At 41.9% G+C, this 17474-nt stretch overlaps 1 protein-coding gene across 2 annotated transcripts in view; it reads right to left on the bottom strand.

The window, feature by feature from the left end:
- Positions 1-532: 532 nt before the first annotated feature.
- The window catches only part of TNFAIP8 (TNF alpha induced protein 8), a 187953-nt gene continuing 171011 nt past the window's right edge, over positions 533-17474 (bottom strand). For both annotated transcript variants that reach the window (XM_082251779.1, XM_082251778.1), the window contains exon 2: positions 533-1782. In XM_082251779.1, coding sequence (XP_082107905.1) covers positions 1214-1782 — 569 coding nt within the window. In that variant the 3' untranslated portion in view covers positions 533-1213. The remainder of the gene's footprint in view (positions 1783-17474) is intronic.

The following is a 17474-nucleotide window of genomic DNA, read 5'->3' as shown; positions in this document are numbered from 1 at the left end:
ATTTTTTACCCAATAAGTTTGATGTTGTTATATGGATTCATTTTTGTGTTTTCACAATATTGAGTTCAATTTTTTTAGCAGTTTCATATATTTATCACAATTCTTGCATTTAGTGTCACAGATTGCTTAACTGGCTGCTCATTTGTAATTTATATGTTTTAGCGTGTATATCCTATATGATTTTTGAGTCAAATAGCTAACCTCAGGAGAAAGGAGGAGGTAGAGGCAAGTTTCAACTTTTCAAGGAAAAGTTGAGATTTGCATGCCTGTTTAGTTATACTGATCATTTGACCTTTGCTACTAAAGGTGACCTCTGTTCATGTAGTTTGTGTTTGAGTAATTAATTTTAGCACATAGTGAAGATGTAGTTTATCAAATTTTGTCTAAACCTTTTTAGTTGTTGGCGGACCTTCGTTATTATTTTACTCATGTGATAGTTAAGGTATATTTTCTTTAAAGCTACAAAAACTCTAAACTGCAGGAAACAGGTATCTATAATATAAAAATGAAAACCAACACAAGTTTTCAATTTCTGAATGGATAAACTTTTATTTTCTTGGATGACAGCTTGACTGGCAATAAGAAAAGTGCAATTCTGCTTCCCACATAAAGAAATAGACAGCCCTAAATGACAATACCGGTGTACCATTTATCACTGTATTGCACTGGGTCAATGGATCACAAATTGCAGTGCACTTTGATGACCACAAGTTTCAGGATTTGCATGAATATAATAATTACATAAAGATTTTAGAAAAATAAGCAAAATTAAGCTGCCTTTTTTATTCATTTACTTATCAAGATCATATAAATGCAAAAAGAATATATTTTACATAGCAACAGAGGCAAACACACGTGCAATTTTCTTTTGCATCATGCAACCTTGAAAATAGCCATTTATGGCTTTGCCCTTATGGCAGACCTTTTTAACAGTCCAACGTAACTGGAGATTTCTGCTTCAAGGTATTTCCTTTCCACTTGCAAGCTACTGTATGTCCAGCATGTATGAGGAGTTTTATCTGCATGTAATTACTGCCCAGTAACATTGGTCCAGGGAGAACCAGAAACTGTCACTAGATAACAAAATAATCAGTTTCCAGTGTTAACATCAGCAGATCAAACATCCCTTCACAAGTGGTCTCTTTCTCCTGCATGGCAATCTGTTATCGAACTCAATTTCCAGCAAGTAACTAAGGAACTTCACCTTTGTGTCCTAAATATTGTCCTCATCCAACATTTTGTTCACACCATCACATAGTCTCTGAAGATGGGGTTTGTAAGGTCCAAATGGATTGTACAGAGCAGCTAAAAACTCACAATTTGAGAAGTGGTCAAACACGTTATTAATACGTCCATGAGACTTTGCTGTGAGATGGCGTTGGATTACCTGATGAAGAAGGTCACGACATTCATTCAATAATTTCGACAACACATTGCGGTCAAATGTAAAATCAACTTGGTGGAAACTGACCACAGTCATGGCCAACTGATGGACTTTCCTCTTGAATTTTTCCATCAGTGCAATCTCATCTTGGTTGAATTGGTTATTTCTGTAAAGGACAGCCAGCTTTATCACTGTCTTGATGAGGTTCTTGATGATCTTCTCAGCATCTTTCTTGCTTTGTGTGAACTCTCTGGTGACTTGATAAAGCTCATCTAGCACTTCCCCACTGGTGTCATCAATCAAGGATGTTGCTATGTATTTCGATGACGCCATCTTGCCAAGAATCTTCTTTTGGGCTTGGACAGCCAGATATTTGGAGCTGAAAACATCTGTCGCCACTGAATTAAAATAAAGAATAAAAAATATTATTAAAACTATTAACCAAAAATAAAAAACATTAAAAACATTTAGAAATAAATCTTTAACTATTCTACTTAAAGCCAACACCTGTTTTAAGGATACAGATGTAATCTGGTTAAGAATGATAAAAGCTTTAAATGAGCAAATGTATTAGGAACATCAACATATACAATGTTTTGGTAATTTAAAAGTTGGCTGAGGACTATTTGCCATGGACAAACAAACTCAAAAGTTAAAACACACCCATGTGGCCACCACAACCACAATCCTGATCTTTATTGTTTTTGTAACCTGCATTATATAAAAAGGGAAAATCTGATTGGTGTTAACCACTAGACCTCCTGAAGGTTTTACCCCCCTCATGACTAGGCCATTTTTTGCTGTTCAGCACTGCGCTATTTAAACTGGCAATTGCGCAGTCATGCAGCACTGTATGCAACTTAAATTTATATCTTTTTTTTTCCACACAAATAGGATCTGTTTTTTTTTTTTTTTTTAATTATATACACAGCGAAAAAAGACTGAATATGTACGGTTCTAAAATATATCCAAAAAAAAAATTTAAAATTTCTTCATAAATGTAGCTCACAATGTATTCTGCTACATGTCCCAATAAGTGTATATTAACTGGTTTTTGCAAAAGTTTTAGCATCTACAAGCTATGGTGGATATACTGTAATTTACGCAGCAATAAGGCTATGCTGTAATGGTGGTGATCAGCGACTAATAATGCGACTGTGGTAGGGTGGCGGACAATCTGGTGCTAACAGACAGATACTATCTGGGAGGGTCACTGACATTGCTAGTGATATTAATAAAGTGATCGATGATAATACTGTACACTGAAACTGTAATAAGAACACTGGCTGGGGTAGGGGTTAAAATCTAGGAGCATTCAAGGGGTTAACTGTGTGCCTAACAATGTGTAATGTATGCTGTATTTACTATCTGTTTTTTAGCCAGATCACCATTTACAAAATCACACACATATAACTGTGTGATTGGACACTCTGCGTATGTGATCAGCCAATAAGCTGACTTCAGTGAAAATCATTGGCTGAAATCAGCTGTCAAACATGCGGTGTCCACTCACAGCATGGGTTGGCAGGGGGCTCGCAGACCAACCCCAAGCCCGGAAGAAAGCCGGCAACATGCAGGTACTTTGGTCTGCCTGTGCTGCTCGCCCCCAGTAAAACTACTGTGGGTGGGCGAGAAGCAGTTAAAGGAAACCTTTCCTTTAGAGCAGTGGTCATCAACCCTGGCCTACAGGGCCCACTAACAGGCCAGGTTTGCAAGATAACTGAAATACATCCCAGGTGATATCATTTGCTGCTCAGTGATTGCAGTACTCTAGTTTGCATCTCCCCAAGGTAATACTTAAAATCTGGCCTGTTAGTGGGCCCTGAGGACCGGAGTTGAGGACCACTGCTTTAGAGGACAAAGAAGCCTGCCAAAGGTATGAATAGGGCCTACCACTTCAAGCTCAAGCTGAAAGAGCCAAGTCCTCACAAAATGATATGTCACTTTTGGGTGGATGCTGATGGGGCTTGGGGTCCCTTACTTTGCTCAACCAGTCTGTCGTTATTTCTCAGCAGGACAGGACAGTCTGATCCTACATAACATAAAATCAATTAAGAACAAAGTTATTGGTCATGTGAGACTCCTTTCTGAGGAAGGCCCCAACTGGTTAGCAGCCCTGGAAATTCAGATAAAGCAGTCTCACCACTTAAAATATATGTAAACCCAAACCTTGTAAAACAAACAACCAATTCAGTTGAACCACTTGATCTCTGTAAGGTTCCGCCCCCCCCCCCCCCCCCCCCATGACCAGGCCATTTTTTGCAATACGGCACTGCGTTATTTTAACTGGGTACATTGTTGCATGACCATGCAATTGTCAAACAAAATTTATGTAATTTTATCCCAGCTTTCTTTTGGTGGTATTTGATCACCACTGCAGTTTTATTTTTTGCGTTATAAACAAAAAAACCCCCCAAAAAAACAGACAATTTAGAAAAACCTATCCAATTAAAAAGAAAAAAAAAAATCAAAAATTTCCTCATAAATTTAGGTCAATATGTATTCTTCCACATATTTTTGGTAAAACAAAAATCCCAATAAGCGTATATTAATTGGTTTGTGCAAAAGTTGTAACGTCTGCAAACTATGGGATATATACTGTACTTTTTTCTTTTTTTAAATACTAGTAATAGGTCGATTAGAGACTTATAGCGGGACTGCAATATTGCGGCGGACAGTCAGACACTGACACTGTGTAGGAACCAGTGACACTAATACAGTGATCAGTGCTAAAAATATGCATGGTCACTGTACAAATGACACTGGCTGGGAAGAGATTAAACATCTAGGGCAATTAAAGGGTTAACTGTGTGCCTAGCCAGTGTTTTATTGTACTATATGGTGGTGCTTTTACTCAGGGAAGTGATGGATTTTATTCCCCACTTTGCAGGAACACAAAATCCACAAACCTCCCCCCTGTCAGAATGGTGATCTGCCTTGTTTACATAGTCAGATCATGGTTCTGCCTGACATCCAGTGCCTGCCACACGCAGATTAGCCTCTGCTGTGAGCAATAGCAGCAGAAGCGGCCTGCTGTCGGCGTGTGCTCCCCCTAGGCGGAAGTGCAGAACCATTATAAAAACATTATAAATACACTTTTCCCATTTTCTTTTTTTCTTTATAAGAGATCACACACTTCGCTGCATAAGGAGCTGGGGGTTGGGGGGATTGGAAACTGTGGGACACTGGTCTTCCCAATGGATGGCTGTATGATGGAGGAGGGCAGGGCAAGTCTGATCATTGGAACAAAGCAGGCTGAGTTCTCAGCGCAGCTAGAGAACGGATCACACTGTGCTCTCATGCCTAGTGTGGTCAGTTTTTTTTAAAGAAAAACAAATGGACTGGCAAAAACACCAGGGATTTAACACAAAGGAAACAATAGAAAGAGAACAGGATACTTTCTCATAAAAGTACATGGTACAGCAGGCACATATCAGGAATATGTGACCCCAACATTTCATATTCCTAAGTCCTGAGGATCTATAAGAAGCGAATAGGTTAGCCACTATGATGATAACCTGTGTTTTAAATGAAATGGTGGCTTCCAGTACTAATATTATCTTGCTTTATACATATTCTGTGTAATACGGAGTGGATTCAAGCTGCCCTAATGCATGCCAGGATGGGTTTTAACCTCATCAAACAGTGAAAAGGAACTTCTGTGATGAGGTTTTGTATTCAGTTATTTTCCCTGTAAAACGAGACCTGAAAATGCACATGCAGTACAATATGCACTTACATAACATTTTTTCACTTCTGTTTATTTATTTAGAGAATATTTTGGGCTGTGCAAGCATGATCACATAAAAGTAATTGGAGAACATGAATTCATGCAAGGATAAAAAAACAAAAACCAAAACCTACTAGTGTTTCTTTCTGGAAAGTGTTGCATTGCGCTGTGTAACACTTGCTGCATGGCAAAGCACTGTCCTTGGAGATGTAACGAGGAAATAGGAGATCCCTCTTCTACATAAAGGAAGGCGACAATGGTGCAAGCACTCTGTATTTTTCTATGCACATTGAAGCCTTACCCCATATGCATGCTGGAAGTATGTGTGTATTCTTTGCTGCATTTTTACAGTTACATTTTACAATCATTTTTGCACACCATGAAGCACAACGTTGGTGCATTACTAACATTTCCTCTAATATCTGCATAGAATTCCAAAATGGAGAGCAGAATTACCTGCATAGCTGTCACCTCAGCAGATATACCTGTCAGGAAACCAATAGGGAGAGAAATAAGCAGGATGTCTTCGCTGACCTTTCCTATCATGCCTATCCAATTGTTTTTTAAGCTTTGTGGGCACTGGTTAAGCAGAACTATGCAAATCAGCAAGAAGAGGGAAAGGCGACTGTAAGTGCAAAATTAAAAGATTTATTGTAGAGCACAAGGGATTAAAAACACCTACCAGGCTGTAGTAAGAATTAGGCATATAATGGAGAGTCCTCATGCAGGTTGCTTATCCTTCTTCTGTCTGCGGGGGGGGGGGGGCAGCTGTCAGATTCCAGGAAGACGTACAGGAGCAAGGAAGCGAGAAAACAGTGAGGCGGCCCAGGTTCCTGAACCATGCTGGTGTGAAGTCAGTGGAGGGTGGTGGGCGATAACGCGTTTCAGAGCATGCACGGCTCTGTCAGACCTATGCCCATATTTGCTTGGTGAGCTTATAAGAGGTGAGGGGGAGGAGAAAGGGGAGGAGTAAAGGCCCAGTAGTCAGGATTGTATAGCCAGAGACACCAGGGAGTGCAGCCTGTTGTGATCATACACATGTAGATCGTGTCCGTATGGTGAATAACAGGAAGTACAAAAAATGGTAATAAAAGGAATTTAAACCTTTATTTTCACCATTATTTATATTTCCTATTATTCTCCATAACAACACAATCTACGCATTTATGATCAAAACAGGCTGCGCTCCTAGCGTGTCTCCAGCAATACAATCCCAACTCCACACTCCTCCAATTACCGGGCCTTTACTCCTCCCCCACCTCTTCTAAGCTCACTAAGCGAATATGGGCGTAGGTCTGAGGAAGGAGCTGCACATGCTCCGAAACGCGTTACCGCCCTCATCTGACATTCCATCGGCCATGTGCGTTTCAGCATGGTTCCGGGACCCAGGCCGCCTCACTGTTTACTCATTTCCTAGCTCCTGCACGTCTTCGGGGAGTCTAACAGCTGCTGGACGGCTCTCTCCATTCTCCCCCCTGCAGACAGACAAAGGATAAGTGAATTGCATGAGGACTCCACATAATCTTCTTACTACAATCTTGTGTTTTTAATCCCTTGTGCTCAACAATACATTTTTTAATAGTGCACTTTTCTTCATGATCTTTCAGAGTTGCTTCTCCTCATATAAGTGCTGCCTGAAGTGCCATCTCTTCACTTCTACCCTGGACCAGCCATCCACCCCTACCAGAGTGGCCTCGTCTCTCTCGCTTCATGCAAACCAGCAATCTGACATCATTCTTTGGGTCAGTAAAGCCCCGTACACACGTACCGATTGTCGGCCGTAAATATTCGGCCGACGACCGATCGGCCGATTGTAGGCTTGTTAGTATGATGCTTCCGACAGCCGACAGCGCATTTTCGGCCGAACAGAATCTGTAGTGCAGGCATTAAAATTTTTGTTGGCCAACACCAGAACGGCCGATTGTTCGCCAGTCAGTACAGATTTCGGCCGACAGACAGCAGATTTGCAAGACTGAGCATGCTCAGAAAAGAAAAAAAGACAAGGAAAGTTAACCATAACATGACATCACTTCTGCAGTCGGCTGTTGTTGGCCGACAAAATTCGTGTGCAGTCTTTTGCAGTTTTCAACAGACAAGACAGCCCTGGACAAAAGACGGCCGATCGCTCGGCCGACGATCGCCTTACGTGTGTACGGGGCTTTAGTCAAAAAACTATCACACCTATCATCACTACCTGGGACTCTCTTTATGAACTTTTTGCAGTGGCTATACTTGATCACTTCATATTTCATTTGATTATATATCATTTATTTGATTTGTGTATTCATGTATTCACTTGTGGTAACATGATGTTTGTTATTTTGGTCTAGCGCTGCAATTTTTCATTTTTTCAAGTCAAAAAACTACCAAGACAGCCAGGTAATAAGCATTTTCAGTGGGTCAGCAGTGGCATTCCTGTTTTTCAATAGAAAAATGTAAATAGTAGTTGCTGCAGGACAAAATTCTGTAAATCTATAATGGTCAGAATACGTAGATTTTGTTCACTGTTGTACTTGACAACACCATCACACTTTGAAGAAGCAAAGGCCTAACTACAAAAGACATAGGCGAGTAGTAAATGTAATCCTCTATTTCACAAGTCTTCACCAAGAAACTTCCTCTTATTTCCCCTAGCAGAGCGCGCACACACACACACACACACACACACTTCCTGAGAAAAACACTATCGCAAGCATGCTTAAGATGTCTTTAGAGTATACAAAAAGAGACAATGATAGACAGAGCCCCCACATTTGTACTAAAGGGGGGGGGGGGCACAAATTTCAGAAAAATGTCAATTTACAATGCAGGATACTGCCTACTAAATAAAGACTTATACCTACTTTATATTATATTGCAGCACAGCAATAAACTACTCAGTAGAGGCAATGGCACAAACTATGATTCTGATTTCATCTTCTCCATTACATCATGCTAATGGAAAGCACAGCTCACACAGCAGAGTTGTACCAGGGCCATTGATAAGGGGGTAGCACCAGTCCTCTTCCATAGGGCCAAGGCCAGCAGGGAAGGACCTGGCAGCAGGGGAATGGGGGAAAAGAGGAGCAGTATTGCACCCCCTTTTTTCATGGGTTGGGGGTAGGAATACGTCTAAAATATGTTAAAACATTCATTTAGCTGTATGGTATGAAGGTATTCGACTCGGAGGTGAAGGTTATTGACCTTTTCCTTAACTACTTCTGGACCAGAAGGTTTTGCCCCCTTAATGACCAGGCCATATTTTGCGATTCGGCACTGCGTTACTTTAAAGGACAATTGCACGGTCGCGCCACGCTGTACCCAAATAACATTTACGTTTTTCCCCACAAATAGAGCTTTCTTTCGGCGGTATTTGATCACCTCTGCGATTTTTATTTTTTGCGCTATAAACAAAAAAAGAGCAACAATTCAAATTATATATATATATATATATATATTCCGATTCTGCTTTATAAACTTTCCAAAAAAAAAAATATTTAAAAATCAAAATTTAACATTTTAGGCCGATTTGTTTTCTGCTACATATTTTTAAAAAAAAAAAAAAAAAATCGCAATAAGCGTATTTTGATTGGTTTGCACAATAGTTATTGCGTTTACTAACTATGGGAAAGATTTATATGTCATTTTATTTATTTTATTTTTTACTAGTAATGACGGCGATCTGCGATTTTCTGTGGGACTGCGACATTGTGGCGGACAGATCGGACCCCAAACTCACATTTTTGACACTTTTGGGGGGGCCAGTGACATTACTACAGTAATCAATGCAAAAAATATGCACTGTTACTGTAATAGTGACACTGGCAAGGAAGGGTTAACACTGTGGGTGATCAAGGGGTTAAATGTGAGCCTAGGGGAGTGATTCTAACTGTGGGGGGGGGGGGCTTGTGAAATGACCATAGAGACCTGTGTTCCTATATAGAAGGATCACATGGGCTTTATGATCATTCCAGGGAGAAGAACGGTCAGTTGTGTTTACAACAGCTGACCGTTCTCTCTCAGCGGGGAACGATCGCGGTTGTCTGTCAGATCTACCTGCCCCGTGCATCGGCTCACCCCCTAGCTCCCTGCGCGTGACCAGCGTATACCTATGTCGGTTTGCGCAGGAGTGGCTGCCTGCCGCAGTATAGTTGCGGCAGGCGGTCGTAAAGCAGTTAAAGAGGTAATTTGTCCCCCTTCCCGCTTAAAATTCCCACTCAAAGCTTTGCCTGTATCCAGGGAGAATTGGCTATTTGACCTTATCCCTGGGGTCAAGTAGCTCTTCCCGCTCAATTATCCCGCCTAAATAGCCCACCAAGAACCCCTTTTTGGGGTATTTAAGGGGTGCCTCAGCAGAGGATTTCAAATCGCTTCAGAAACGGAGCTGTGGTGTTCCCCTCCCTCCCCTTGTTTGTTGCGGCCAAATTATTATGTGGTAGTGTCACCTTTGCTTATTGCATAGGGGGACTAACATTTATTTACAGTGTATGGTTGTTTAATTTCATTTGTGTATGGTTGGAAAAATATTTTGGATCAATTTGTTATTTATGCAACCTGAGCCGTAGTGGCTAGGTTGTTTGAGTGTTATGGTTAATTTTATTATTAAAGTTGTTTAATTATTATTTTAAACCAATAATAAACGGCCGCGGCCTTACTTATTCCAACTCAATGCCTGGTTGTATTTATTTTGCTGGTATTTTATCTATGGTTATGTGCATTATTATACATTATTTTATTACTGCCTGCCATCCCATTTGGATATGGGCAGTAAAGGGGGTGATCGTTATAGCTGGGGGGAGCAATTCGAGGTATTGATTGCCTGGGTGTCTCTCCCTGCAGCAGCTAAAAACTGGCTTCCCCTTCTCTCCCTCCCATTGGCTTTCAGCTGCTGCAGGGGGAGACACACAGTAGATCAGCAATCCCCACATGCCTCACCAATCAGCCACCCCCACATGCCTCACCAATCCCCACATGCCTCACCAATCCCCTTCCCTATCAATAATTCAATTCTGCCTGCTAATAAGGATTTTCATCTTAATAGTTTCTTTTGGGGGGGGGGGGGCATAGAGCCTAAAAGCACCCCTGCCTTGTACACATGATCAGAAAATCTGACGCAAAAAATACAGCTTTGGTAGCAATCGTATGATAATCTGATCATTAGTACACAGCTTTCAAGAGCCAATCACGACAGCTCATCCAAAATGATCTGAAGGGACAAAACATTGAAAATGTTCTACAATACCAGAACAAACAAATTTCATTTAATCAGTACAGTATTTGTCCAAAAAATAAAACCATTCCAAAGAGCAAGACCACGCATGCTCGGAAACTAAATACATTACAATACAAAAACACCACATTGCTTCATCTCTGAAGTTGTATTCTGTGGAACCAGAATTTTTGTAAGTTTAGTAACGTTTCATTTTCGACATGAGACTAGCATGCAAAAAAAAACAGACGATCATTTGGCAGATATTCTCATCATGTGCACAAGGCTTAAGAAGAGGGGATGGGACTCTGGAAATACTGCCCGAGCTGCTGCCAGCTCCCCTCACTGTAGTGCGCTAGCAATGTCTGACGGTACCCAATCCAGCAATCATCTATAGGTATTTTAGTGCCAGTCTACAACATGGTGACCCTGGGCAGTCTTACTCTAATGATAGCCTGCTTCTCACTGAAATCCTTGGGTAGCCACATAAATTAGTGTTTGATTGTCCAATATGGCAGGTCTTTTTTGTGGCACAGCAGCAGTAAAAGCAGTTTTCAGATGGCTTCCATATACATATACTGCAGGTGGGGTTGTGGGTAACAAAAACTAAAGGTTACAAGTAGAAGGTAGGCCATAGATGGGGGGGTTAGGAGCAAATCTGCATACCTTTGCCCACATGACCTTTTAAGATGCAAATATTAGGTAATTACATAAATTGCTCTCCAGGAAAACAAACCTGCACATCTAATGATATCACTCTGGTTCTGTTGTATCCACACTGCTTTCAGAATACAGCATTAGTACCACCGGGCAGGGTGCACATGGATTCTTACTGATTTACTCCAACAGCGTCCCCCTCCCCCCTGTAGATTTATCTGGTTTGTGCAAGTAACAGAAAGGCCTGGTATGGTTTCACTTCTTCAGAATTGAGTTGTACAGGAAATTGCACTGCTGAATAAGCTATATACCAGCTGCACCACAATGATCCATTAAACAGAACGGCAGAAGCCTTTATATGTTTGAATAATGAGAGAGAGAGCAGAGCAGGTGCACCAGATGGTACACTAGACACATCAATCCAACAGGTTGTTTAGCAGAGAAGGAGTTCTGGCATGTTTGCTTATTGAGCTTGCACTGCTAAAAGAAAAAAAACTACAAAAAAAAAGGAAACGTAAAGACCGTATACAACTTTCAGCTTTCCGGCTGAGGGGGATTTCAATAGCATGTCAAAGGACATTCTTGGAGTTGTGGTTCCTCTGTATCCCTTACCATCTGATCATGACCTATGCCAGTTGTCCACCTCAGCTCAGGAAGATTTATTTTACCCCCATCATGACAAGGCCATTTTTTGCTACTTTAAAGTGGTAGTAAATTCAGAATTGTTCAAACTTGCTGACAGGCAGGCTTTTATAACAGACGAGACCCTAGAGGTCTCTTCTGTCATACACGTTCTCCCCTGCCTGTCAGCGAGTAATGTGATCTAAGCCGCACAGGTGCAGCTCAGACCTCATTTACAGCCCGCCCTGCGTGCCACAGCGATGTGACTCTCGCGCATGAAGTCACATTGGCTCAACCAATCAAGTGCCTGGAGATGCGAAACCTGGAACGAAGACCAGGTGAGGACGGAGGCTCTGGGGACCAGGAGGAGCCCATACAGTATATCAGACACCAAAATATATTTTAAATGGCATAAAATGGCCATGACATTTATTTAAGGGGTTTCCCAAGCCAGCAAATCTGCCCTTTGTACTGTCCCATGCGGGTCCCCGTATAATGCAGGGACGGTACATTATTCTATATTGTCAAAGAGACTTTACTACCACTTTACCAAGTAACTGCGCGGTCATGCAACGCTGTACACCAACAAAATATAGATAATTAGTTTCACACAGATTTAGCTTTTTTTGGTGGTATTTGATCGCCACTGGGTTTTTTATTTGTTTTTTTAATTATCTAAACGAAAAACTGACAAGTTTGAACCCCCCCCACAAAACAGCACTTGCAGTGGGCAATTTGCCACCAACTGACCCTAAGGGGATGGGGGGGGGGGGGGGGGGCGGCGGGCGGCACGCTGACCAGCTGTGACACTGATAGTACTATACACGGTTACTGCACTGACACTAGCTGGGAAGGCATTAACATCTAGGGTGATCAAGGGGTTAAGGTGCACGTTTAATAAACGATGTTAAGCAGGTGTTACGTTGTGTTAAGCCTTATCACAGAGGATCAGGGTGGTAATTTCCGAAGAGATGTTTAATAAACAGTGTTAACTAAGGTATTCACTATACTGTGTTGTCTCTGTGTTAGCTACAGCGTTAGTATAGGAATGTACCTGTTTAATAAACTGTGTAAGCTCAAAAAAGTCTTAACACCGGTGTAAACTTGGTGTTAAATTCCCAGGATTTAATACCAAATCAGAGCAGGTATTAAAGCCTTTTTTTCAGTATAGAAGAGGAATTTCTCTGCTCACTGTGGTCAATAAGTGCTTCAGGACAACGCTATTAGAGAGTGCAGGGTATGTGTTCATCTAGAACCTGATGTCTGCAGCATTCACATATCATGCATATATAATGGAAGAGCAGAGAGGACATCTATGCTGAGAAACAGAAGACCTCAATGACAGAGAGGTGCATATTTCCTACTGCAGGAGACCACATTTTTATGCCAGTCCTACATGGATCAAAATTTGGCTTGTTCAACAGGGACTGACTGAAATTAGAACAATGTATGGGCAGGCTGGTTGTACAGAGGTCGAGTGGTAGATCGACTTCTGTACAACCAGCCTGTCGAGTTTTTCCTGACCAATAATGCTGCCAGGTATAGCCTGCAGTACTGATCAGTATTCTGACGGAGGGGGAAGTATCCCTGCCATTAGAACACAATAGCTACAATACATACAATACAATATTCCACACACATCGAGTGTGTGAATGGGTGAATCAAGTCATTTTTTCGTTCAAATAATGGATTAATGTATGGTCAGCCTTAGCATGTCTGATGCTTGGCAGCTGGCATGTAGGATTGATATGTACCAGTTCACACCATGCCAGCACATGGATCACACACAAATGCACTGAGTGGATTCAGAATGCATGCAAAACACACTCCATCTGTGATCTTCAGTGGGTGTCAATAGAAAGATAATGCAGGTTTCAAATGCAATGCCTTTGCCCGCACCAGATCGCAAAGTACTTTTGTACCATGCAATCCGATTACAGTGCGGTTTAAGAAGTAGTGCATGCATTACGTTTGGTACAGCGTAGCATGATTTTAGCCCATTCAGGGCCGTTTCATACTACGCCTACACATGTTTAGCAGAGCATATGTGCATTCCTGTGTGATTCAAATGTGGTTTTGTGCGGTTCGATTTAAGCCCATTCATTTTGAATGGGCTAAAATCACACCACACTGCACCAAAAGTAGTGCATGCACTACTTTTTAAACAGCACTATAACCGGCATCACCCCAGGACATGCACTTTCCCAAAATATCGGCAATATTGATGACCTGGGTGGCCGATTATGATATATCGTTGAAAGTACACATCAGCCCCCGATATATCGGTGTTGCCGATAATCGGTCAATCTCTAGCTTTTACATGTCTTTATTTTTAAACATTTTGGAGAAATAATCATGGTCCTTTCTCTGTGGATCATAGGTTTTCCCACACAAGATGGCTGTTTTGCAGCTAGTTATACCTTCTCCACATTCCTTTTCACTCTCTAACAGTGCTAACACGCTGCTAACTAACACCGCTTATCACAGACCTGAAGTTAACACTACACCGTTTATATGATAATGCAAGACTCAACACCGTATATTAAACGTACACCAAAATGTGTGCCTAACTATGTGTAATGTGTGCTGATTTTTACAAAGATCTCTTTATTTCTTATCCCTCTATTGCAGGGATGAGAAACCGAGATTGTACACAGCAGGTCCAAGCCAATGGTTCATCGCCAGGACCTGCCAATCGGCTGTGTCCAATCACAGCCCAGAGCCCTGTGTTGACAATAAACACAAAGCTCTGTACAGCAGGAACAATCACAGCAGGCGTCAGTGGGGGGCACGCATGCGTGCACCCTAAACCTGGAATCAGGCAGAGAAGTACCAGTACATTGCTTTGCTTGTGCGGGCCGCACGTCTGCAGTACATTGTGGGTGGTCCAAGTGGTTATTTTAGCTTGAGGACAGTTGTTTTTTGTGGAATGTGAGCTGAGCCACTTACCCTTAAAAGGGTAACTCCACTTTTGTGGGGAAAAAAATAGCAAATAAAGAAAAAAACAAAAATTATACGATTGCGACACAAATCATATTGTAATTGAATGTTATTAAAAATTACCTTTCCAATCTGCAGCTGTTGTAATTTTCTGAAAATGCAATGCAATATGGCTATCTGGAAGGGATCTATACACAGAATGTGTACTGACCACACCCCAGAAATATAATTTCCTGCTTGTGTGATTGGCTCACCAATTTTCCCAGAAATCTGCACTAAGACACAAGTCAGATTTCTGGCATCCCCTGCAATAAAAATGTAATTTTTGGTGAGATCCTCCCAATAGGAACACGTCTAAAGGGATGCAGGCTCAGCAGATTTCCTCATTAGAGCCCTGCAGCTGTCACAGCTGATAGATAATTATGAAACCCCTCCCATTTGACCCTCTCGGCACAGAGGAACAAACCGCGGTTTCTTCAGAATAACAAAAGGTAGGAATCTGCAACAAAGGTTGTTAAAATCCTTTTAATGTACATAGATCACCCAGAGGGGAATGTTTTTTCTCAACAAAAGTAGAGTTTTGGGTGTTCGGGAGTTTTCAGTTTTTTCCATCTCAGCTACACATCCTGTTATGTAACCTTGAGTAGATAGTCTATTTTTTTATAGTGTATCTAAACCCAGGAACAAAAAAAAAAAATATATATATATATATATATATATATATATATATATATATATATATATATATATATATATATATATATATATATATATATATACACACACACACACACAATCATCCTGCCAGTCCTTAGATATGGTGGCTGCATTAGTTTTCCTTTTTCAAACTTTCTTTGCTTTATTTAACCTAGTGATCTTGCCAGTAACCCACTGCTCTAAGGTAACAAAGCTCGCTGACTGTACTGTATTTATAGAGAAGCATTGGTTGTCACCCTTGGACAAGTAAAGACTACTGAAAACCTTGTTAGCGGTTACATACACAATAAGGCCTCATACACACTGGACGTTTTTGGAGCTGCTGTTAGCAGCGTCAGACGTTTTTTTTTTGCAGCTGCAGAACGCCCATCCATGTTATTCTATGGCCTCATGCACATTAGAGCTTTTAGGAGCTCCAAGTGGCATAGGCGTTTTACAGCTCCAAAAAAAACCCAGGAACTGTGCGTTCTGGAGCTGCAGCGTCAAGCTGTAAAAACGTCTGACGCTGCTAAAGGCTGAATAACGTTGCTTAAAGTGCGTTAAGCCACGTTATACGTTTTTTTTCTTCCATTCAAAATCAATGGTTCCCTATGGGAGCCTATTGATTTGAATGGAAGTCGCACCGCAAGTCGGATCAGGGTGATCAAGACAAGACAAGAAGAGTGGACAGCAAAAGAGCAGAAGACCGGAGAGGAGAAGACAAGAAGCAAAAGAGCAGAAGACCGGAGAGGGAGAAGACGGGATGAAGATTTTTAATAAACTTTCCAAAACGTCTCCTGTCATTATTTACACAAACTGTCTTCTATGGGGTGAATGGGTAGGGGTACAGTGTACCCCATACCCATTCACATAGGGAGGGGGTCCGGGATCTGGGGGGCCCCCTTGTTAAAGGGGGCTTCCAGATTCCGATGAGCCCCCTGCCCGCAAACCCCCACAACCACCGGCCAGGGTTGTGGGGATGAGGCCCTTGTCATCAACATGGGGGGCAAGGTGCTTTGAGGTGGGGGGTGCAGAGCCCCCCCTGCCCCAAAGCACCCACACCCCCCCATGTTGAGGGCGTGTGGCCTGGTATGATCCAGGGGGGGTGGGGCTGCTCGCTCGTCCCCTCCCCTTTCCTGGCATGCCGGGCTGCATGCTCGGATAAGGGTCTGGTATGGATTTTGGGGGGGACCCCATGCCGTTTTTTCGGCGTGGGGCTACCCTCAAATTCCATACCAGACCCGAAGGGCCTGGTTTGGAACCTGGGGGGGAACCCCACGCCGTTTTTTTCCCCATTTTGGCGTGGAGTTCCCCCTCAAGATTCTCACAGTGCAGGTCGCGCCGCAAGTCGGATCACCCTGATCCGACTTGCGGTGCGACTTCCATTCAAATCAATAGGCTCCCATAGGAAACCATTGATTTTGAATGGGGGCAGAAAAAACGCTGCTAACAGCTACTGTGGCCAAACGTGCAATAACGCTAGTGGAAAAAGCTACTGAAAGCACGTTTTTACAGCTGCCGCTTCCCGGCGTCAAGTAAACAGCTTTGGAGCACGTTTTTATGACGCCCTGTGTGCATGGAGCCTAAAACCTCAATACCTTTATTAAATACAATGTTTAATTTATGCATCAGTATGTTTCAATAAAATATTGGTTAGAAAGCCTTCATGCCTAGCTGGACAAAGTGTCACTATATCAACAAAGTACAGATTGCAATCTATACTGCAATCCTGATTACTCCAAAAATTACAAGGTATGGAAAAGTACCAAGATTTTTTAAGAAGACAAATGTGAAGGTCAAAATCCCCATGTTCAATTTGTAGAGGAGAACACACGCCTGTTTTAAAATTCCAAGGCTTGATAAATATACGTGACAACTAATGGCAATAAATTTGGTAAATAAAGCAGAGGACCTTTCCCACACTACCTATTAACGAACAGTGGAGTGTGCACAATAAAACCATTTCACCTGTTTACTCTGTCACAAGAATGTACTTTATTGAAAATACTTTAGCTGTAGACAGCCTAAAGATCACGGTAAAATTAGTGGCTGTATATTCACAGGAAACATTTTATCTTGGAGAGAATCAGCAGTCTGTATTTTACCATTCTATTAAAAGAATATTGTGCTTCCTGGAGGGTTGTCTGTGCTCATACACAAGACTGACCATCAGCCTCCTAACATGATGCCAGACTACAGGCCCCAGCATAATGGCTTTGCCCAGCTAAAGCTTGTAGATGTTCAAAGTCTTTTTTCCC

The sequence above is a fragment of the Pelophylax lessonae genome (genome assembly GCF_965119305.1).
Source record: "Pelophylax lessonae genome assembly, chromosome: 1".
NCBI classification, from domain to species: domain Eukaryota; kingdom Metazoa; phylum Chordata; class Amphibia; order Anura; family Ranidae; genus Pelophylax; species Pelophylax lessonae.
The sequence above is the reverse complement of the archived record's forward strand: the minus strand, read 5'-3'. Positions and strand labels throughout refer to the sequence as shown.